At 45.3% G+C, this 22,446-nt stretch overlaps 1 protein-coding gene across 1 annotated transcript in view; it reads left to right on the top strand.

Annotated features, from left to right (window-relative positions):
• The window catches only part of para (sodium voltage-gated channel paralytic), a 229,289-nt gene that overhangs the window by 165,933 nt on the left and 40,910 nt on the right, over positions 1-22,446 (top strand). The window contains exons 8-15 of the mRNA XM_070531852.1: positions 476-620; positions 1,557-1,733; positions 4,439-4,711; positions 12,785-13,198; positions 15,176-15,275; positions 16,513-16,578; positions 18,224-18,477; positions 20,625-20,798. Of these exons, the coding sequence (XP_070387953.1) occupies positions 476-620; positions 1,557-1,733; positions 4,439-4,711; positions 12,785-13,198; positions 15,176-15,275; positions 16,513-16,578; positions 18,224-18,477; positions 20,625-20,798 (1,603 nt within the window). The remainder of the gene's footprint in view (positions 1-475; positions 621-1,556; positions 1,734-4,438; positions 4,712-12,784; positions 13,199-15,175; positions 15,276-16,512; positions 16,579-18,223; positions 18,478-20,624; positions 20,799-22,446) is intronic.

Raw genomic sequence — 22,446 nt, 5'->3', positions numbered from 1 at the left:
AATGGGAGGCTGTTCTACGCAGCCCCGATCTTGAAGCACAGCTATGGGCTGTCCATCGGGCCCGCAGCGCAGCAGGGAGGCGGCCCGCTACGTGCTGACGCCCGTTCCGAAAGACCAGAATAAAGTTTTACCATACCATACCATACCATACCATACCATACCATACCATACCATACCAAACCATACCCGCTTCGGCAGCGTTTAGTCCACGGAAGACTTCAGCGACAGAAATGGCGATCGAATACAGAAGTATACCTTTGAGTTTTCCTTTACTTGTCTTTTTTTTTCGTAGCCGTCATGTAACAAAATCAAAGTAGCTGTTAAACTGGCCAGGTCCGTTTTATCGTGGGAGCCAACCGTGCTAGCTACGCATGCGTTTTGTAACGTTTGCTTATCGAGCGTCAGTTGCTTGTGTATCATTGGTGAAAATGTGCGCCCTCAGTTGCTACAGTTTTCCCTCGTGTTCTCCTCGCAGGCAATGTCAAGAGGGCTACATGTGTATCCAGGGTATCGGAGAAAATCCAGACTATGGCTACACCAATTTCGATACTTTTGGTTGGGCATTTCTTTCGGCATTCAGGTTAATGACACAAGATGCTTGGGAATTATTGTATCAAATGGTGAGTGACATCTTCTCGGCCATACTTTGATTTATTCGGAGCTCATTAGAGCGCAGGTGTGTGTTCCCTACTGAATCAAAAGAACTGAGTTCTGACTTATTTTTTTTTATCGAGCGCTCAGTAGTGCCCCCTATATTAGTGTAGAACATCATATAACTGGTCTATGCAGCTTCGATTCAAGAAGATATATTGGTGTTGAGATCATACAGAAACTACCATATATAATGCGTACTAACATATGTTAGGGTGTGTTACTATATCTTAAAATCCATGTTATTATTATTCATGTTTCGTTATTATTCTACGTCGGTCGGCTTTAGCGGACTTCTGTATGCAATATTTCTGTAAGGTTATGAAAGAGTAAACAATGACATCGACAACATAGTCAAGCGCTTCAGCACGGGTCAGTGAGTTTGCGAACGTTGATAACAGTTATCGGTAAAAAGTAACAGAGAATGCTAGAATAGAAGCACGAGGGATGTCATTCCAGAAGTCATGCGACCCGAATTTGTAGTAAAATACTAGCGCTAAATAAATAGGCACACGTAAAGAATGGACGATGCGAAGCGCTCAGTCTCAACTGGAGGTTGCTAACCACGCGCAAGAACATGTACACACACAAGCCGCTTTTTTACTACTGAAAACACAGACAACGACACAGAACGCAAGCTGCATAAGTGGTTTCTAGAGGTACTGTCTCCAGTGACAATGCGACACAATAAAGACGCACGCGTTTGCTATTTGCCTTCGTGATATGAAAAGTCGTTGCCTATCGCCTCTGGCCTATCCTTATTCCTGAAAACCGTTGTACGATCCAACTGTGACACTTACCTACTGTTGTGGTTCACTTTTTTTTTTCACCTCTTTTTAAACATGCTGTTATTTCTTCTTCTGCTCTTTCTCTCCTCCTCCCAACCCCCCTTTCATTCCTAACAGGTGCTAAGAGCGGCGGGTCCCTGGCACATGTGTTTTTTCGTGGTGATAATATTCTTGGGCTCCTTCTATCTAGTGAATCTGATCTTGGCTATCGTAGCCATGTCGTATGACGAATTACAAAAGAAGGCCGAAGAGGAGGCGGAGGAGGACCGCCTTCTCGAAGAAGCCATGCGGGCCGTGAGTACAACTCAATTTTTCCACGTCTTTGTTGCAGACCAACGTTGCAACAGGATTTCAATAACAGCTTCTTTACGGCCAAACCTTCCACCATTTACAAAGTAGAGCCCTGTGGCATCCATTGTTTTTGTCAAATGCGCGTTGTCAAGGTCCAAATGCCATTTCAGCGGTTATACGAACAAGCCATAATCATTGACAAAAACGATCGCTTGCAGATGTACAACACGCTGTAGCAGTGGGGTTTAACGTTGTATCTAAACAAAGTAAACTGCTGTGGACTGTGTGTTCGGAAACGATATTGCACGTTTTATATAAATTTCGATGGGACAAAGGAACCTAAACATGTAGATGTGATAAAAACCAAAAACTTGTTGTTGTTGTTGTTGTTGTTGTTGTTGTTGTTGTTGTTGTTGTTGTTGTTGTTGTTGTTGTTGTTGTTGTTGTTGTTGTTGTTGTTGTTGTTGTTGTTGTTGTTGTTGTTGTTGTTGTTGTTGTTGTTGTTGTTGTTGTTGTTTGAGTACAGCTGCGTTACTTCTGCAGTCCTTTAACAGCGCACAGCATCTTCTTGCCAGGCCTGACCGAGAAACCTAAATTTTTCATGAAGTAGCGAAATACCGCACATATGATCAACTTAAAACAGGCGCAAAGAAGAGAACGAGCACAAAGAAAAAGACTGAATCCTTTCTAAGCTGTAAAAGGCAGGCTATAGTGACCTTGTGTTTACGCATATACTCTGAAGGCCATGGTGAACGTCCTAGCTCGAGTTAGCAACTCAATGAATGGTGCCTTGTTATACCACGGTGCTTACCACGTAACACGTCTTGCTTCACTCTGACTCTTAGAAAATGCAACTACAAGAAAAGGTCATAGCGGGACCAACACAGCATATACAGCTTCACGCCTTTTTTTCGCTCAGGTTAGGTAAAATAAAGCAAATAACTCGTAGAGGTGCGAGGAAAGACTGCACCACAAAAGCTGCTTCCACGATGAGCCGAAAGAAACGCTACTCTGTGCGCTGGCATTCTCGTATGTCCTTGTGTGTTACCTATATTGAGCCAAATGCTTACGCGACTGAGCCAACAACAAGATGTGAAATACGATATTCATAAGTCTAGCGCTTGCCGATGTGTAGCTTTCTCGTACTCGCTTAATACAAAAAAACGATCAGTGAGCTGTCTGTGGGCCTTATTCCCGAAAGACTTGGCACACTGACTTTTCCATGGCTCCTTCATGAATGTGAAACTCTAACTGCGTGTTTTAATGAAGCGAAAGCATCATATGCCATATCACGCAAAAATCCGTCGTCGTGATCAAAAGGTGCTACAAAAACAACCGACGACGAAAAAAGTAAAAACACGTCGCAATATACTCGGATTGACGTAAAGTTTTTCAGGAAAGTTCCTGTAAACAAAGTACATTAATGTCTTTGAATAGAAAACATGTTAATTTTCGGTCTGGGTGGTATTCGAATCCAGACCTGCGAGACGAGCACGCATCATCGACGCCATGGAGGCTCCACGGTTCACGTTGACTAAACATTTATCTAGCGCGTGCGTCACTGCACACGTGACAGCTCAGCCAATGGGCAAGAGGTGGCGCCACGTCATGAGTGTATAAAATAAAGAAAAGCATTAATGTCTAATTGAACGGCGCTGAGTGGTCCTTTCAGTCATGGAACTCCTCGCGGGCAAGCGAGCATATTCAGACAATTGACGCGTTTTGATTTGGCCTTACCGAGGCGCCGTTACAATGCGGGCGAGAGTTCGCGCGGGCGAGGAACGCGCGGAAAACATTTCTCCAAAGGGACTACAATGCTTTCGCATTCCCACACGTAAGCACTCTTAGGCCCGCCAAATTGGTATCGTAGTTCAATTTCACTAAATAAATTTATATAACGCGGAGCCTTTCATGAAGATGCCGCACTTTCTTATTCGTGAAACTAATCGTGCATATAGTAATTGTAAATTTCTTGTCCTCGCGGCTCGTAAAGAATGGAACGGCGCACTGTTCACCTCGCAGCTTCCTTCTTGCGAAATCAACAGACCTGTCTTATTGTGCTATTGCTCTGTCCTCGTAAAACTGAAACTTGGAAATCGAGTACGATCATCTAAGTGGCTTATTCGTCAATATAAAGCTGTAACAATGCATTGCCTGGCCTATGTGGTAAGGACAAGGAAACGTACAGCCCGACGCAACCATTGTGCACAACTATACTTATGAAAGTGCAGGCAACGATCTGCGTCTTATGGCTTGTTGTCTTCTTGTTCGACAAGTCTACATCTGCAAGACTCGTTGAGCCGACCTGAAATTCCGCAGTTAGGGTTCTGTTGTCCCTTCACGCTGCCTCATGTATGTGTGCACTTTTCTTCACCCACCGTGGCCGCTCAGTGGCTATGGCATTGCGGTGCCGAGAAGGATGTCACGGATTCGATCCCGTCTGCGGTGGCCCCATTCCCATTGCAGTGGCATGCCCAAACGCTCGTGCACCTTGCATTTGGTGCACGGTAAAAAACTCCCAGCTGGTCAAATTAATCCGAAGTACCCCCCCCCCCCTCCGTCCTTACGGCGCTCCTCAGGACTCACTGTGCAGTTTCGAGGAATATAAACGCCACGGTTTAATTGAGCCCGCAATCTTCTTCTTCGAGAAAGCAAAAAAAAAACAAACATGGTTCCCGCGCGCTCACTCTCTGTTTGCCCCATCGCAGGAAGAAGAGGCCCGCGCCGAATTGGCGGCCGGCGGTCGGCCGCACGACCACGGCGACAACGGCCACGGCGGCGGTCAGGTGGTCAAGAGCCCCTCGGAGTTCTCGTGCCGCTCGTACGAGCTCTTCGTGGGTCAGGACCGGGGCGCTGAGGATCCCAGGGACCTCCGGGAGCGGGCGAGCCTAAGGAGCGCAGACGCGGCTGCCGAGCAGCTAGACGACCTCTGCTACCCGGAGTCGCGGCCACGCTCCGCCGCCAACTCTAAGGTGCGGAAGGTAATCCTACGCCCACCCACCCTCTCCGCGCCACAATAACACGCGCACACAGATAACGCCGCGTGTTAGGGCGCGCGTTATCGACAATTCGATAACGACAACGAAAATTCGACAGCGGGACACGGAAAATTACTTTCGGATCAGAGCTAAGTCAGTGCTTGCATAGCTAATCCGATGAACTGCTATTTCGGAAAGCTCCCCGGGTAACTGAGTGCGTTTGATGAAAGCTTCGGTTTCGCTATATTGTGAGGACCTTCCGCAATGGTAGTTGCTCCGAAACGGTGAGGAATGACGGCAGAAGTTCTGCTTACCTTCCGTAGCGTGTGACTGCTGGGGATAGAATTGCATCTCCATTGCGTGACCATAAGTCACCACAGTGACGGTTAAGCCTCCGGCATTTACTTAAACGTCAGGGCAAGCGACGTATTAGATTGCACATACTATACTGAGACACAGATAGTAGCGCTTTAACATAAGAAGGCCCGAAGGCTCTAATCTCGAATGCGAGCTCTGCAGAACATAAGTCACAGCTACATTTGCGCAACTCATTTGAGCAAAACAATTTAAATAAATGCCCTTAGGTTCGAGCTTTCTTTCGCTATGAACCTTTGAAACTACAGGCAAAAAAACTGCGAAGTAATATGAGGGGCCCTATCTCAACCAATTGTTCAGGTACACGCATGGTAGAGCAACGTTTAGGCGTTACCTTTGCCAACCCGTCCAAGTTTTATGCAGAAAGGCCCTCACTATCGTCGCATGTAAAGCCTAAGGGGCTCCTTCCTTCACGAATAGAGCTTCCTCTGTGTTTTATTTCTCGAAGCAAAAAGCCACGGAACTTATCGAAGGTCGCTGCCTTTCGTGATGATGTAATCAGCGCAAGATGGGACACAGAACACAAGAAAGTCGACAAGGACACACATTGCTCTCACACCTTGCTGCCTTTCGCACGTGCGTCATCACAACCCAGCCTACACACACAATATCGAGGCACAGAACACGTGGGAATCCTATGGCGATTGCTCCCGAAAAAAGAAATATACTAAATAGGCGGGTCCCGCTTAAATAAACTGCCGATTTGTTCTCCACCGCTACCTATTTCTGGTTATTTGAACAAATATGATGCGCTCGGCGTTCGTCGTTAAGTTTAATTATACGTATCTGCGAATTATAGCCGCCTGAGCTTGAATCACAATGCACAAAACACAAAATGTGAAAGGAAATGTCGTAAGCAAACTGTTGTCAGGATTATACGTGCTTCCTCTGAGCGCCCTAAGCTGTAGAAGAATGATGGCTTGTACAAGCTGCAGTTCATATTCAGTGAATTAGTGATAGACCACTTTAAGCTGCCTTCTCTTGCTTTCTTTTTTTTTTTACAAGTAGCCTGCTGAGACAGCTTGGGAGCGAAAATTGACTGCATTTTTGAAGCTCGTCTGAGAATACGTCAGAACCGCAGTTCCTCTTCGTTTCGCCACAGAGAATGCAGTTTCAGTAAGGTAGCAGGCTTTAAGCTTAAAGTTTGCGGCTTCCCAATGCTAATGCAGTCAGCAGAAATTTAGCGCGATTCTTACGCTATGTTTAGTTTCACTGTGCTCCCTGTCCCGTCCCATGTTCTTGCAGAAATAAGGAAGTCTAGCGTCGTCTAGTGAAGTCTTTCATTTTAGAATTGACGCGTGTTTCGCTCACTGCGAATCCAGATATTTCAAACATGACTTCAGCAGCTTACGAATAAAATTCACCATAAACAATTTTTTTGTCGTCACAGTTAGAAGTTTACAGGTGGGAATATTGTGGAACCTCGTTATAGCGGAATGTTGTCGAAGTAATGACACTGTCGTGTAGAGCCTTTGAATAAAGTCGACAATAATAAGCGGCACAGGCCAGCGATCTGGCTCTAGTAAAAAGCCTCAGATCACGAGCAAACACGGAACCTCTCAAAGATGCGCTATTCAGAACCTGAACCATCCTTCTAACACTGGCATACTTATTTTTCACACCGAGCTACATTGAACATAGTGAGCGGGATATGCCGAGATGAGTTCGCAGGTCTATAAAGTATTTTGAGAAGTTCTTCGAGTCGCCAGATGTTGCGATTCCAGCTTCCACCCATAGCTAGAGCTACGTAAAATCCCAGCCTTTCTTTTTTCGCTTTGTACGTTCGATAATGAGCGCGGTGAAAGAAATAAAGTTTTCTATGGCCGACATCTCGTATGGTAAACACTGAGATTAAGCTTTTGTTAAAAACCGTCTATTGTAATTTATCTCGCTGTGTCCAAAAATTCGTTATTTCATATTATTCGTTATAACGAGGTTCGGTCGCGCACGCGAACAGAACCTGTGTACAAAGCAAAAGGCTTGCCTTTCCGGTGAGAAGGCTGGCCGCACGCATGCGAAGCGCGTCACTGCGCCCAGCTGACCAACACGTGGGTTCAAAAACTCTTTGTTTGTTTGCAGATATTAGGGCGGCGTTATAGCAGTCCCTTTGTGAGTATCGGGAAAGGGGGTCCCTCCTATTCGGGCAACCCTCTTCACTTGTCGGCCTGAGTTTGTGTGTTGTCCCTCTTCTGTTTGCGCTTTCGTTGCCGGTGTTGACTATTCCCGTGTTTTTCGACTGATTTCACTTTTTCACTTATCTTAACTCTTCGATTTGATTTTTGCTTTCTTTTTCTTACTGGTGTGGCTGAAGAGCTTGTTCGGTTTCGCCTTTCTTCTTTTTGTACTTTTTATTTTCGTGTGGTTCTTAGCATTGTCCTGTTGTAGAATATTGTGCAAGCTTAGTTCTTAGCTAGAACTAGACTAGACATGCCTATTTTTTTTGTCACGTCGACTTGCTCCTTCATAAAACCAGCCGTGGACAATTCCCTCCTGTGTTGAACAAAGGTGTTGAACAAAAAAGGAATCATTTGTCTTTATGTTACTGCAGGAAAATTGCTGACGTCTGTCTGTATCACAAAACAAATCCACCGCATGGCACATTGCATTTTCATTTGTGGTGCCAGACCTTTTGCTAACAGGATGATATTGTTTTCGACTACGGTCAGCTGTGCCTACCTTTTAGCTCTCTAGAGCTGTTGTGTAAGTTGTTGAATCTTTACTCCTAAACAACTTGAAACCCCTTGCATCCGATAATGTCAATTTGGCATTAAACACCTCCTGCGTTTCGGAATATGGTTTCCGCGTCGACATGCAGCATTTAGCGCGAGCGAGCGCCCATGTGTTCTGCCATTTGCGAAATTGCACACGGCTGGTTATAATGAACATTGTTTTCGTACGCTGCCCGCTAACCCTTGTATAAACTCTAAAATTAAAAACGCAGGAACCGCAGCCGCTCGTTGAATTAGGATTGGAAGTAGAAGGGAAAGAAACATGCTTGCAGCTGTGCGGTAACCTGCTTACAAAAGTATACAGCGGCGTCCTGCTCTCGTGCCCGTATATTGGGTGCGACGACTCGACTGCCCCTCGCTACAGTGCATTGCGCATACTGCCCCCGTAGCTGTTGTAGCGGTGTCGTGATACTGTAGAACTTGTTCTGCATCACATCCCCCACCCCCCCACCCCCTTCACCGGACTTCCTGGTGCGGAACAATGCAGCCATCGAGCATATCCGCAACGAGCACGGCTCTTTCGAGTATTTTTCTACTCGTAAAGGTGGCACATTCCCTTTTTCGTATATACAGTGTCGCCCCCCGTAGGTCCCCTTGCGACACCAGTAGCAACTGAGAAGGCTGGAGTGACCCCCTGGTTAGCCGATAGCCTCCAGTGGCAGAGACGGCGAGTTTCTTTTCAGACTCGTGGGTGCCTTCCCATTTAGTGCATGCGGCTGCTCTGCTTGGGTGTCTCCGCTTTACATTGTGCCATTTGCGTCCACCCTGGCTGGACTACTGTGTGCATGAGTGTGGAGCTGCTACCAGACGACCTTTTCGACGCACGCCGATGCACGGAGCATGCAAGATCTTCAATGCTTTGTGTCACATCCATAAGACTCGTGAGCCGTCAGAAATTAGAACTAAACTTTGTTGTTGGTTCTCTGTTTACCATAGCAGGCTCTCCTTAAGTAAGAAAACCTTAGCATACAGAGATATATCCATTGGTTCTATTAAAGAACTTAGCACTAAATATATTTCTTCAGACGGCTAACGGGTCCACACGTACAACGCAATTACACCGTCCGTTTAAGATAATCAAAGTAAACGACCTTTGTTTCGTTAGTACACGTTATTCTGTGTTCGTTTAAAACAAAAAAGTGTGTGTATCTGTTGTGTTTTTGTGCTGAAATGCAGACGATTACACGAAATTCTACACTTGTGTTTATATATGTCATGTTCACGTTTGCAACAACACAGTGCTGCTACACATACAATAACCCTTGCTCATGCGTGCTTCCAATTGCTTTTTAAGATTTCGTTGCGAAAAAAAAACCGCTGTACAAGCGTGAGCACAGATAACGCGAATCCGGAACATTTCTCACGGTGCTTGCTCAACACTGCTAAAAAAAGTTACAATGTCATCATTCATCTACATGCCATCATAGCGGGCATGCAAGCTTCCCTGATTTGCGCATCTCCATCTTAAGTGTGTCCTTCAGTGTTTGGCTTGACCTTTGAGCGGAAGTGTGGCAGAACAATGCAACTTAGACCTAACCAGCCCATAGCAAATTCTAAAAAAGATTACTTGGCGATTCCGAAGAATATGAAAAAAAATTCTCACCTACGGTTGTCTTTGCAGCATGGCAGCGCTAACGGCAAAGCAAAGCTGCTCTAATCTGTCACCACTTGGCAAGTGTAACACATGGCTACACGTCCTACAGTCCAGTAAAGCACAGCTGTAGAGACCAGGGAGAGAATGTATCACACTGTGTGAGACGAGACATAGTTCACTCAAAAGGCAGGTCTCTCTAAAGATGACGCCAAGTCACGAAAAACGGAGTGCTCGCTCGTGTCCGTCGTTCGTGTCTGGCAGTCCCGGTACTGTATTCCTCCCGGTATGTGCTACCAACTAGCACTATTATAATTCATACTGCTAGGTATATCCATAAATGTGCTTTATAAACGTAAATTAGTGTTTGTAACTAAATGTTGGTGCTGCTTTATTGGACATTGTCCTCTAGTCGCTATGCAGCACAATAATATTGTATTTAAGATTAGGCAATTCACCTGCTGGTTGCTTGGCAAGAAATTTGAGCACAACTTTTGTCCGAACTTAGGACTCAGAGAAGTTCTTCATTGTAAAACGTAATTTGCTAAACTGCCATAGCTCAGCAGAGTATGCCCAAAAAGCGTACAGCGAAAAATTTTCAGCTGTCAGCCATCACTTTTGGCTAGTGCTTGGTGTTCGCGTTATAACTGCTCATGGCTGTACGTTCCGCCTTTAGCCAGACTTTCGGCTTTGTCTTGTTGCGTTTTCGCCTGCCCGTTCACTGCTTTTGGGTGGTGCGCCATTCTGCGTTGCGTTGAATCCCTGTTTATCCCGCTGCTTCACCCAATCTCTCTCTTCTGTCGGCTTCTCTTTCTGCCGCGATCTTTCTTATGTGTTGGGCGACCTGGCCAAGCAAGGCTGTGTTCATCCTGCATGTGTCACGTGATACCCCGAAGCCCGGATGTTTTTGCAGCGCATCACTAAATGGGAAAAGTGACGAAGGCTATTCGCACCGCGGGTGCCACAGAAACGTCCCCTTTCGCATTGGCCCAGGGTAAGTAAAACACGCACGCGCGACGCTCCCTTGCCCCGCAACAACCTAGCCCTCCCCGGAATGAAGCCGTGCTGCGACGCCAGCCTGTCCCCCCTGTGACGTAGCGATCCTGATGCCCACGTAGAGGTGCAGGTTGCGTCTCTCTTTCTGACGCTCTCTCTCTTTCTCTTTTTCTGTCTATCTTTCACTCTGTCTGTCAATCTTCCTATATGCGTAGATGTTTCCGGGGACAGAGACGAACTGTAGACACTCCCCTGAGAAGTCTCTGAACGCATCCCCCATGTCCAGTCAGTTTCACATTTCTCTACACCGCTGAGACGTAGCATCCCGTTTTCTTCCCTGCGTAGACAAGGAGGACTTCTCCTTAGAAATGCGTAGAAAAGGCAGTCCACGTGCGGAGGCGCTTTGTGTGAGCTTCGCACTGTCTGCCTAGCGATCGGCGTGCAAAAAAAGAAAATGTGCACGTATGGCCTGTTTAGATTCTAGCTCTACAGGACTGAGCGTCTGCTCTCGCGCTGTGCTGAGAGTTTAGATGCATGCAGCGGCTACGGCGTCCCTCTAGTCCGTAGAACTGGCGGGTTATATTGTTCAAGTGATACGTAGTATCACTTTTTGATTATTTGTATGTAAAGTGTGCGGCATGAAGGAAAGATAGCTTTCGGTTTCAGTTGAGAAGCGAAAGCAGTGTCTGCGGTGCAGTCAAGGTGCTTCCAAGCAGTGAACTAGTGACTGTTTCTTGAGTAATGACAGGAAATTTTAGTTCTGTCTCAAGTCCACGTTGCTTTCTTCGCAGTTGTTTCAACTGCACGAGATTTGGTCAAGTGAATATGTTCTACGCTACATTTCAGGAAATAAAACGTAGAGGCGGTTTGAATGGAATTGGTCAGTTCTCTCTGATCATACAAGGCAATTGGTCCCATTTCTAGTGGAAAACAATAGTATCGGAACAAAGGCAAATACGAACAAGCAGATAACTTGTAGAAATTTGTTTATTTGACAAAGACACCACTGCCTTGCGGCAGCTCCGAGCATGCTTTCTCGTTAATTTTCTATAAATTAGATCCAACAAATTATATCGTACTACTTGGGACTCTGTCAGACGTGGTTCAACTTCAAAAGTGTTCAAAAATATCTCCATTTCAAGGCAACTAATAAGAATATATATACAACTGTCACGCTTTCAAGCCGCCGTGCAGCTTAACACGACACTTCGAGATGCTTTGGCAATGTTAAAAGTTTATGCATTTTTGTTTGCCGTGTTCTGAATAAGGAGTGTTTTCTGTGTGCAGCTTCCGCGCGATTCACTCAACTACTGCCTGCTATTGACATCGTGATACGATTAACCGCAAATGAGCATTCCCTTTTCCTTTTTTTTAGGAAACTAGAAATTCAGGATCGTAGAATTATAAAATCGGAAGCACACGAATCTGCAAACATCGGTTTGCACCTTGTCACTGTATTGCCATACACTTATAGACATACTTACTGCGCAGACACTGTTTTAGAAGCCATAGCAATCATGGTTATTCATTCGTTCAGTCATTTCTCGTAGCATATATTTAACACTCTTTAGTGCCATCTTATCGGCTAAGTGCTAAATGTGTAAACCTTTGCTGTGCAGTACGACGTCATACATCTTCGACTTCATTGACACCACTGTGACACATCTGTCACCTTGCCGGTGCTCACAGCCTCGCGGTTTGCACGTTCACGGTGCACACGTAGAACTGAACATGTGTTGCCGCCGCTAGCCGGGGAGAAACCTTTTATAGGTCACTCAGGCAAAGAAAAAAACGGGCATATTGCGGTACATTGTCTTATCGCCACCTCGTTGGTTGGTTGGCCGATTAAGGTTACGTGCTAATAATACTTTCTATTCTGTTATAAGGCTGGCTTGCATTGCAAAGCAGAACAGTATTTAGTTTAGTATATTCGGGCAGCTTAAGACTTCATTAATTTTTTCCGAGGTGTTCAGAAAGATACGGCATACGGTCTCAAATGCTACACGATCGTTTCGACCAGCTTGTTGTTAATCCAAATGTCACGCAGAATGCTGAAGAGCTTGTCATATTAGTTAATTGACAATGCCTAGGGATTCTTGCCGTGTATGAGGCACACGAACAAGGTAATTGCCATTGAGACACCTGGAAAAATCTATGAAAGTCGTAAGCTCACCCATAGGCATAGCATTCGTCTGAAGAGCTATAATTGCGTACTTGTCTCATCATCTCAATCCCTGGCTAGCGGCGGCGGCGTTGCTTGCAGTGCCTCTGACTCCCCGCTTTGTCTGCTTTCTCTCTCTCTCTCTCTCTCTTTCCTCTCACTCTGTTCTGTCTATCTCCCTACCTCTCCTGTTCCTCCATCATGCGGACTTGCCCGTGGAGCAGGCCAGCCTGAGCCTACCCGGCTCGCCCTTTAACCTCCGTAGGGGCAGCCGCGGTAGTCAGCTGAGCGTGAGCTGGCGCAGTAACGGGCGTCGCCTGGGCGATCGCAAGCCCCTCGTTCTGCAGACGTACCGGGACGCTCAGGAACACCTGCCGTATGCCGACGACAGCAACGCCGTCACGCCCATGTCCGAAGACAACGGCGCCATCCTGCTGCCCATGTACGCCAACCTGGCGTCGCGGCACTCCAGCTACACGTCGCACTCGTCGCGCCTGTCGTACACGTCGCACGGCGGGGACGTCTTCTGCCGAGGGGGCGCCGCGGCGGGCGCGGGACCCGGCGCCGGTGGTGTCCTCACCAAGGAGAGCCAGCTGCGCTCGCGATCGCGAAACCTGCAGGGATGCTACTACTACGAGGTCTCTCACTCTCTCGCCCTCTCTTTTCTTTCACTCTCCCTTTTTCGCTCTTCTTCTTTCTTTCTCTCTTTCTCTTACTGTCTCGGTCTCTCCCCTCTTTTTTTTTTCTATCTCCTTTCATTATGCGCTTGCACTCCGGCCTCTGCCGCATTCATCATGCTTTCCGCACCACCGCTAAGATCGCCTCCACCGGTCCTAGCACACCCGCCGTCTGCTGCTGTAGAAGCGACCTCACCTGCGCAACCTCACGTTCCATTTGAAGCATTACACATAGCGCGACGTTACCCAGAGTAGGACGAACCACCTTTTCCGGGCTGTTCCGCATAACGTGCCTTAGCGGCAACCACATGGAACGTGTTTCCGACGTGCTGTCGACGTACAACTCCTACTGCCCACCAGGCAGTTTCAGCTGTTTAATAATGGCTGGAGTGCGTTATGCGGGTTTTGCTTGAAATTAACACCGCTTGTAAGGCCACTCAGCCTCGATTACAACGCGGACATTGCACCACGTGAAATAGGCATGTCGACTCGGCGTCCAATATAAGTCGCCAATACTTTTCATGTGCTTGTCGTCTTCATGTGTAAGCCAGCACCCTAAGCAGTACAATCTTTGTGCGCTCCTAGCCCATAGAAGTGATCCCATCGAACGTTCTGATCAAAAAAAAGAAAAATAATACCTTAGTTAGAAAGCAAAATTATGTTACCTGGCCAGCCCTCTCCGTCGATTCTGGCTCGCGTGCTCGTTAGCATGCTTTTTGTAGCCGATGTTTTGTGTATTGCCAATACTGTATTTCTCTTAAAGTCATCTTCGCACTGCATAAAAACTGAATTGCTTATCATCAATACAGACACCGTGCATGGCCGCATGGCATGTCACATCATTTTCTATTATTATTCCACCGCAAACCACAATAAACTACTTTTGCCGTGTTTCTCTATTCTATGAAGAGAAGCTTAATATAATATAATTAAGATCAAGAATATCTGACAATACCATTTACGAATGTTGTCGCTGCACGCACAGTGAAAATCCAGAACTATATCAACGCCTAATCAAGCATTGTCACAACCAATTTTTTTTTTATGTTGCCCGTGAAAGTCGTTCTGTTTGAAGCGCTTTCTTTCTTTGGCGTTTATTCGTAAGTTCGCAAGCTGGGCGATTCAGGAATTTAGCGGATCATCGCCAGATGTTTTATGTAATTTCGTAAAATCTATTGACGTTTTGCATCCTAACCAATCTATGTATGGATCCCCTGACCTGTTCTCAAAGCATTCAGCTATTATATTTAGACCAAATATAATATATTTCGCCAGCAGATGAGGTGTACTCAGAAAAGTGGTGCAAAAGTAGAGTCATTTGCATGTTTGAACCGTGCCTGGCCTACAGACTCGTCTGTGTCAATCGAACTTTAAAGCCCTCTTCTTCCTCTAACAGCGCGCGCACTAAAACCAACTCACAGTAAAAAAAAATGTCGGAAAGGCACAATTTGGCGTGATGCTTGCGAACAGTCCTTGCATTACTTCATTTTATCATTCCCATATGTAGTACTTATGTTGTTAATGCCTGTACTTTACTTTACCTGCATAGTTAAATTAATATTATTACAGTAATTAGCGTTTTTTTCAGGATTTGTGTTGTAAAAATTGTACACAAATGTGTGGTTAGCGCTTTTCAAAGACTGTGTTTTAAAGGTTGCGCTGCTCTTTCTTGTATTTAGCACGTAGATTCCTCGCAGTGTGTGACGGCAAATTCTTGTATTCTTACGCTTGTGTTGGATTTTCGCGCATGTTCTGCTACGCAGTTGTGCGCATGTAGTGCCCGTTCTTGTACAATATTGCGAATTGCATTTAATACACACCCCTGCCTTAGGCGTGAACTACAGGCCGGCAGTACTTAAATAAATAAAATAAAAAATACTGCATGACTGGTGCAATTGCGCCAATTCTGCAACTTGTGAATGGAAATTTACATTCCAGGAAATGACTCTGGATGGGGAGGAATGTTTGGCTGTGAAGAAGCAACCGGACAACCCTTTTATTGAGCCGTCGCAGAGGCAAGGCCTCGTAGATATGAAAGGTAAGTGCCATCGGCTTTTCGCCAATTCGGCGTCACCATGTCGGGTCTGACATGATCAGCTCGGGAGAAAAAAGAAATTTACGTTGAATGCGATGGCAGTGCTCAAAAATAAAATCCTTTAATAAACAGCTGTGTAAGGCTAAACAAGAATTGTTTTACGAGTTCATTATTTAGCTATGGAATTATTTAATTTATGTTTTTACTAGCGATACGTGTCGTGGTCGAATCGGCGATAACGGTGCTTGTTGTTATAAGGGAATAACCAGTGAGTCTTGACAAGACCTTAAGAAAACACCAGTGACAGTCGAAATCACATCGTGCACACAATGATCCACTAGAACGTTATAAAAACCAAGGCGCTGCGCAAAAAAAAAAAAAGGTTTCATCGGTAGGTACAGTTCGACCTATTCGTGCCTAGAGTAACAGACTATAAAACGAGCACTGTCGCCTCCAAGTAATTCCTTCGCATTTTGTGCGTTCCACTTTTCAAATGAAGTATTGCAAGACTGCGTCGAATACTGCATTTAGTGAAATGTTCGCAGTGCTGTATAAACTTGCGTGAAATCATAAACATCTGTACAGGCAATCTGCTTGTGGGTAATTCATTGTCGATACCTACCGATATGTGGCCAACTTGTATTACCAGTGCAGTAGAACGCATGCAGGTGCCATCACTTAGAAAACGAAGTTGCAAGTTGCTGGGATACAAATTGCGGGAAGCTTTGTGAAAACACTGACACTACGCACACGATTAAAACATAAGAAAGTTATATAGCAGACATTGTAAGCTAGGAGCCTACTTAGTGATATTTGAAACCCAATAACAGCGTGTTGTCGCTTTTCTTTTTACTTTAATAAGGTACAAACGCGCCTTTTACATTACTTTTTTTTACTGATGCATCACGGCACTTGAAAAATTTAGTTTGGGGGCTAAGTAATAATAAGCGCGAATTCCTTGACAGCCACGAACTCGCCTTTTTTACTTATTGGACTTTCTTTTTACTTCCGTTACACACCCTGAGGTATCTGCCGATAAACATGTGACACCTAAATTCAGAGCGAGAATATGTTTCCTCGTATCGTTCTAACTGTCATTTATATTTGCAAAAATAACTGCACTTACCGCTATCAAAGCGAATTAGCACTAATTGGCTCACGACGAAGCTTCGCCAACCTCAGCTTGAGAGATCGCTCATACGCGAGCAAAGCGTAACGCATATGCTTGCTTTCTCTGCAGACGTGATGGTGCTAAACGACATCATCGAGCAGGCCGCGGGGCGCCAGAGCAAAGCCAGTGAGAGAGGTATCTATCAACTCCGATTCTCACACCAACCCTTTGAAGCCAACCCGCCCGCCTCCTTCGACCTTTCCTTTTTTGTGTGTGACCTTGTGTTTCGCAAGAGAGCACGACCCCTTCGTAGGTTGTCGCCTTGGAGTGCTGGCACTCGCGCTGAAGCCTGCCTTCTTTATTTTATTTTTCTCCTGTAATGAGTGATAGGACCACGCCTTGTCCAACGGGTTATGTCCACCGCTTAACTGAGGCATATTGTGCCCACGATTTAATCTATGACCAAATTTAAACCTGGTGTAGAATGCATATGACTTTAACATATGTCCTGGGCCTTTTTATCGACACTTCTGTTAGGTCAAGAGATGTAAATTTATATACAATTCGGCCATGAACGCCTGTGAACTATGCAGTTAAATATCACATGCTTTCTCAGTTCTTGGTTACGTTTCGCCAGGTAATGGCTGTTAAAGAAATATTTGCACTCTCTGCTGTCTTTACTCATCATGCGTGTTCGGCTCTGTCTTGCTAGTCCTCTAAACCGTAAAAGCTGAAGACGTGAAGATTAAAGACACTTTTCTAGCATAGGTTATAATGAAAGCGAGTTTTCACGTTCGAGGACTCTACCGCGTGTCTACCCTAGTTGACATGTTTTTATGCACGGTACAGTATTGTACTTGTGTGTGAAACCTACTCAGTTGTTTTCTTCTGATTTGTAGTGGTGTGTTCCTACGAGAATATACGAGCATGCGGATTTCTTTCAAGTGTGCATTTTAGCTTTGTTTGTAGCCTTCGTGAAATGATGTTGATAATTTCACAAGGCATGTGAAACGCCTGCAAGTTGTCTGGTCTTGATGACATGATATATTACACCACGTGATTTATTTTTATTTTGCAAGTTTTCACGCTGACGGGGAACACTGACTCAGCCGAGAAAAGTCGTAGATATTTGAGAAGAAGGGAGAGAATCTGAACTTTCGGAACCACAGTTACCATTTAATTTTGCAAGATTGGAAGCTTTCTATAAGTTGAAACTTTTGAAAACGGTCTACATAGATTTATATTGAAACCCGCTAATTCTGATTTGAGTGCTCAGCGCGTCTCTCGACGAGCTACTAAATAACGTATGTTGTATGGCGGTGTGCATAAATTTTGAGTGCGGAGAGAAATGTAGAAGTGTCTTCTCCGGACTTCTTTTATCTCTCAGACAAGGAGAAGACTTCTGAATTATGATTACCGTTTATCGAGCAAGAGAGTAATAAATAAACTGAGAGACAATAGCACGCACTTTCTCACCCACGAAGTGCGAGTTCTAAAGCTTCATATTAAAACATCCGTGCATGGATGAAAACATGCACGCAGAGCTACATTAACACAAGCCGTAGTTATCGGAACTTGATCCAAGACAGACGCTAAGCTATGTAGTGCAGCGACGACGATGGCTGAGTAAGTGCAGCCCCCTCCGGCGGTGTGTGCGTGTGTGTCTCGTGTGCCTGCCGCAGTTTGGTGAAGCCCGTCGTTTCTTGCCCCCTCGTGTAGCTGCCTGTGATTCTTTTTTTCGTACCGTGTGTCCCTAGTTGGCGGCGTTAGACGCCCCCCACGGGCTCACTGGCGGCCATACTTAAACATTATTCAGTGTCCATTTATTATTTCCCCACAGAAAGGGAGGAGCAGGAGAGGCCCAAGTTCAAAGACAAGTGCATGGCCAATTGCTTGAAGTGTATAGACATGTTCTGCGTGTGGGACTGCTGTTGGTACTGGATCCGGATCCAGGAGATACTAGGACTCATCGTGTTTGACCCGTTCATGGAGCTTTTCATCACTCTATGCATCGTGGTCAACACGCTATTCATGGCCATGGACCATCATAACATGGACCCAGACTTTGATAATGTCCTCAAGAAGGGGAATTACGTAAGTGAAAGTGCCTCGCTGCGTAGTGCCCAGTGCGTCGTCGCCACCGCCTGTGCTGTGCTCTTCGCCCAGTGCCTGTGTGTAGTTCCGCTTGGTGCTTCCACGACCGCATCTTTCTCTTTTTTTCTATCTCTTGCACCCAAAGTAGTGTGCTTTTCTTCTGCCAGAGCGTAGTGTCTTCTCTCTTTTTTTCGTATTAATGCGCGAAAGCAAAGTGTCCAAGCAGAGCGTTGGACACTTGGCACCCCCGCCCCTCCGGCGCCGTTTTCGGAGGGGCTTCGAGAGGTGAGAATAGCAAGTTCTTTTCCCCGTTGAATTCATCACGCCTGATGAATGTGTAGAATGTTTCATTTTTGCACGGGTCTTGAGTCATTTGTCTATTTTCTGCACTTCATGACGGTTCGACTCTTGGGCATGTGCTGAGAAGCAAGTGCTCTGGAAAACAAGCTCCTTGGTATATACATACATATTTAAACTATTTTGATAAAACTATAATTGGCTGGCGCCAACAGTGTTTATAGCATGGCGTTCACATATAAAGTTCTGTTAAATGATGCTTGACAGAAAGTACAAAGAAAGAGAGCATAGTATAAAGATGGAAAGTGCAAACAAGGTAGGAAAAACCCACGTAAATGTACAACTCGTACAGTTCTGCTATTTTATTGTTGCTTATACGAGTGATGCCTAGCGTGTAATTCCTTTGTTCGTGCAACTTAAGCTGCTACGTAAGTTTGCGTCTCGTAAGGGAAAGGCAAATCCTTTACTGGCCTGACTGTACCTGTGTGTTGTGCCTCTTAGATCTCAAAGCTTTACGGCAGTCTGAAGTCGGTGGGTTTAGTATGAGCGTGTTTGTGAAGTACGAGTGCGACTTTATTGCAGAAGTAAGATGAAATACCAGCCATTGCACATTTATTTCGTCAGAAAGTGAAACTGGCACCATAACTTTGGCATATGCACAAGGAATGAAGAAAATTCAAGCGTTATTAACGGTTATACGTCTCAGGTACATCGGTCATCAGAAGGAGGCATTATTATATTCTACAAAATATTTTTGTGAGGTAAGAGAAAGTCTGGGCTATCTCCACTAAGGCATGTAAGGCGTCGATAGACAACAGTGAATGTAAGGATCTTGTCACCAGACGCAGCGTAGTTCACGCTTTTCAGTGCCTGGTAGTGCTTTTGTCTGTTTCTTTCAGCATCCGTAGAAACCATGATCACAGCGTTGCAAGACGTCACTGTAGCTGCATGCCAGTAGGCAAAGCCTTTATTCTGATACCGCTCTTTGCCAGAATTGTAGAGCTCTGTCTGAATGGTTTCGCGTTGAAACAAGCCGGAGACGCACATTTCCTTTCACTGGTTGTTCCGATGAGAGGAACGGCGAAGTTGCATGCCTCGCACCGGTAAGTTACGACCGCTCATCAACTCTGCGCTATTCCGGCAGTCACATGCGTCGCGAAATTGATTGTAAGGACAGCCCTGCTTTGTAGTTGCTTGACTGCTTTTCTGCGTGCGTACGTTTGGGCATGTAGCTTGAGTAGAAGCGAATGATGCTGTAATATTTATAGCATCCTGTCGTTTTCTAACTCGATGCTGAAAGCAGCGTCATTGAAGTGCTACCTTGCTGCGCATTCAAAGGACAATGTTTGAGCATGCAAACTGTTTTTGGAAATTACGGGAAAACAATTGTGTAACTTACATGAAAGCTCTGTAAGAGAAAAAAAAAGGAATGAGGGGCAATGCAGTATGTAGATCGCTCGAGTAATGCTAATGAGAATGCTTCGAAAGTGGCTTCGTGTGCGCAGCGGCAAATCGAACTTTTCATTTATGCTGCCAGTCTCTGAAGTGAAGCATTGGAAACTGGGACCGCACTCGCAAAGATTCGCCAACAAGGGAATGTCAGCTCTTTCACTACCATCTCCCCCTTCTCCGCCGCAGTGCTTCAACATTAGCTTTACTAAACGCTCTTCAGCAAGAACGTGTTCATGAGTGCCGGCCCTGATCATGAGCTGCCGTCTTTCTGTGCATTTAGGTATTTAACGTGATACTTTACAATGCAACTTGAATATCCTACCGCCGAAGCCAAAACTACCTTGTGCTGCCCCTCTATTCAACCTCATTTGCTTTCCATGATTCTCTTTCTCTTGCAGTTCTTTACCGCGACATTCGCGATAGAAGCTGGAATGAAACTTATGGCCATGAGTCCAAAAAACTATTTCCGCGAAGGCTGGAATATCTTCGATTTCCTCATCGTCGCGCTCTCCTTAATTGAACTCAGTTTGGAAAACGTCCAAGGATTGTCTGTGCTACGTTCTTTTCGTCTGGTGAGTTAACGACTGGTGCACACTGCCTTCAAGGCAAGTTGTCTCCACACTGTACAACATACACAACGCCCGCATATGTAGATTTAAATATCGACACCATCGACATCACACACACACAGATATGACTTTGCTGCTGTTGAAACAAAGGTGATGTGTATGCCTTGTATGTCTGGCCGATATGAGTGTTTGTGTGTGCCTGTCAACGAGCCCACTTCGGTACAGCATTTTAAGAAACCCTTCCAGCAATGTGTAAACCTACAGATTTATTTGCTACTGATTGTTTTGGTGTAGTTGTTCAAATAGGTTTTATTTGAGGCCGAAGTTGCAGCAGACGCTACGATACGCTTTTTCAATCTCCATGGCAAAAACTCCACGGTAAAAAGTATACAGGATAGAATAAAATACCATATTGCTCCAAAGCCTAAATAACAGTCCTCCAAGGTACTGTTACCATGTTTAGCATGTCAGCCTAACCTACTTTTACTGTTAAGAAGCTATGCATTCCGCTTTCGTTCCATTCGACACCAAGGGGTGCCGCAAATGTCGAATTAACTATGGAGAGTCGTGCTCTGTACAGTTGACTTCACAGTGCGGAAATAAGTTTCGTGGCCATTAATTAAAGAGTGTTTGAAGGTTGGAACACTTAGTGTCCAGTGCTTGTTGATTTGAGTTTCACAAGACGGCACGAACATAGAAATCCGGGTCCGACGTCTAGGTAGGCGAGGGTAGCTTTGTCGGGGCGGCATTGGCTCTTCACTTAGTGTCCCTTCGGCCGATTTTACCACGACTCCTTAATTTAGTTTACTCGTAACTTTACCGAGCAACGTTATGTGCCCGAGCCACATGGTTTAGACATCGTGTCAAAGGTGCACTGTGGTTGCAAATGCCTGAAGCCATCTTGTTCCTTCACGTACCCGATATGCTAATGGTACATTACTGATGTCTCAAATAGAGCGCTACGGCGAACAAATAAATTCATGACGTTCGACTCATTTTTCCGATGAGCTGAGTAAATCATCTCCCGGCTGCTTGTAATATGCAGCTAATGCTGGTACACGATACCTACGTCACATTATACAGGACATTCAAATCAAACTATCAGTAATTTAAAAAAAGGCAATACTGGCTATGCAAGTGCTGCCTGCACTGGGGCTACGCGCGTTTTGGCAGACACACACACAAAGGCGTAGAACCGAACCGGACATACCAGCTCCTTACACATTGTCTGGATACGAAGCTTTTGTTTCTTTTACGCGCGAAGGACTTAGTAAAGATCTCGTTTATATCCGCACGGACTTACGTTTCATATGCTGTTCAACCTCAGGACGACAACCATCACTTACTGCTTCGTATCAAAAAGAAAAGAATGCCGCACTTTGTTGGTGGTTGTATTTCGCCATCCAGCCTCTCACACTTGAATGTGAGAGTCTGAGAAATTATATTATTGGAGACCAATGGCTCCTGGATCCTCAGTGGTGACATCAATGCGCATCACATGTTTAGGGGGAGCACCAATATAACCTCCAAGAGAAGGAATGTTGTCATCTGCATCTGATTGTGACTTTTGCTTTATTAACAATGGTAGCTGGACCTATTTATTTATTTATTTATTTATTTATTTATTTATTTATTTATTTATTTATTTATT

The sequence above is a fragment of the Dermacentor albipictus genome, chromosome 1 (genome assembly GCF_038994185.2).
Source record: "Dermacentor albipictus isolate Rhodes 1998 colony chromosome 1, USDA_Dalb.pri_finalv2, whole genome shotgun sequence".
Taxonomy (NCBI): domain Eukaryota; kingdom Metazoa; phylum Arthropoda; class Arachnida; order Ixodida; family Ixodidae; genus Dermacentor; species Dermacentor albipictus.
Note: the sequence above shows the minus strand (reverse complement) of the source record. Positions and strands in the feature narration are given on the sequence as shown.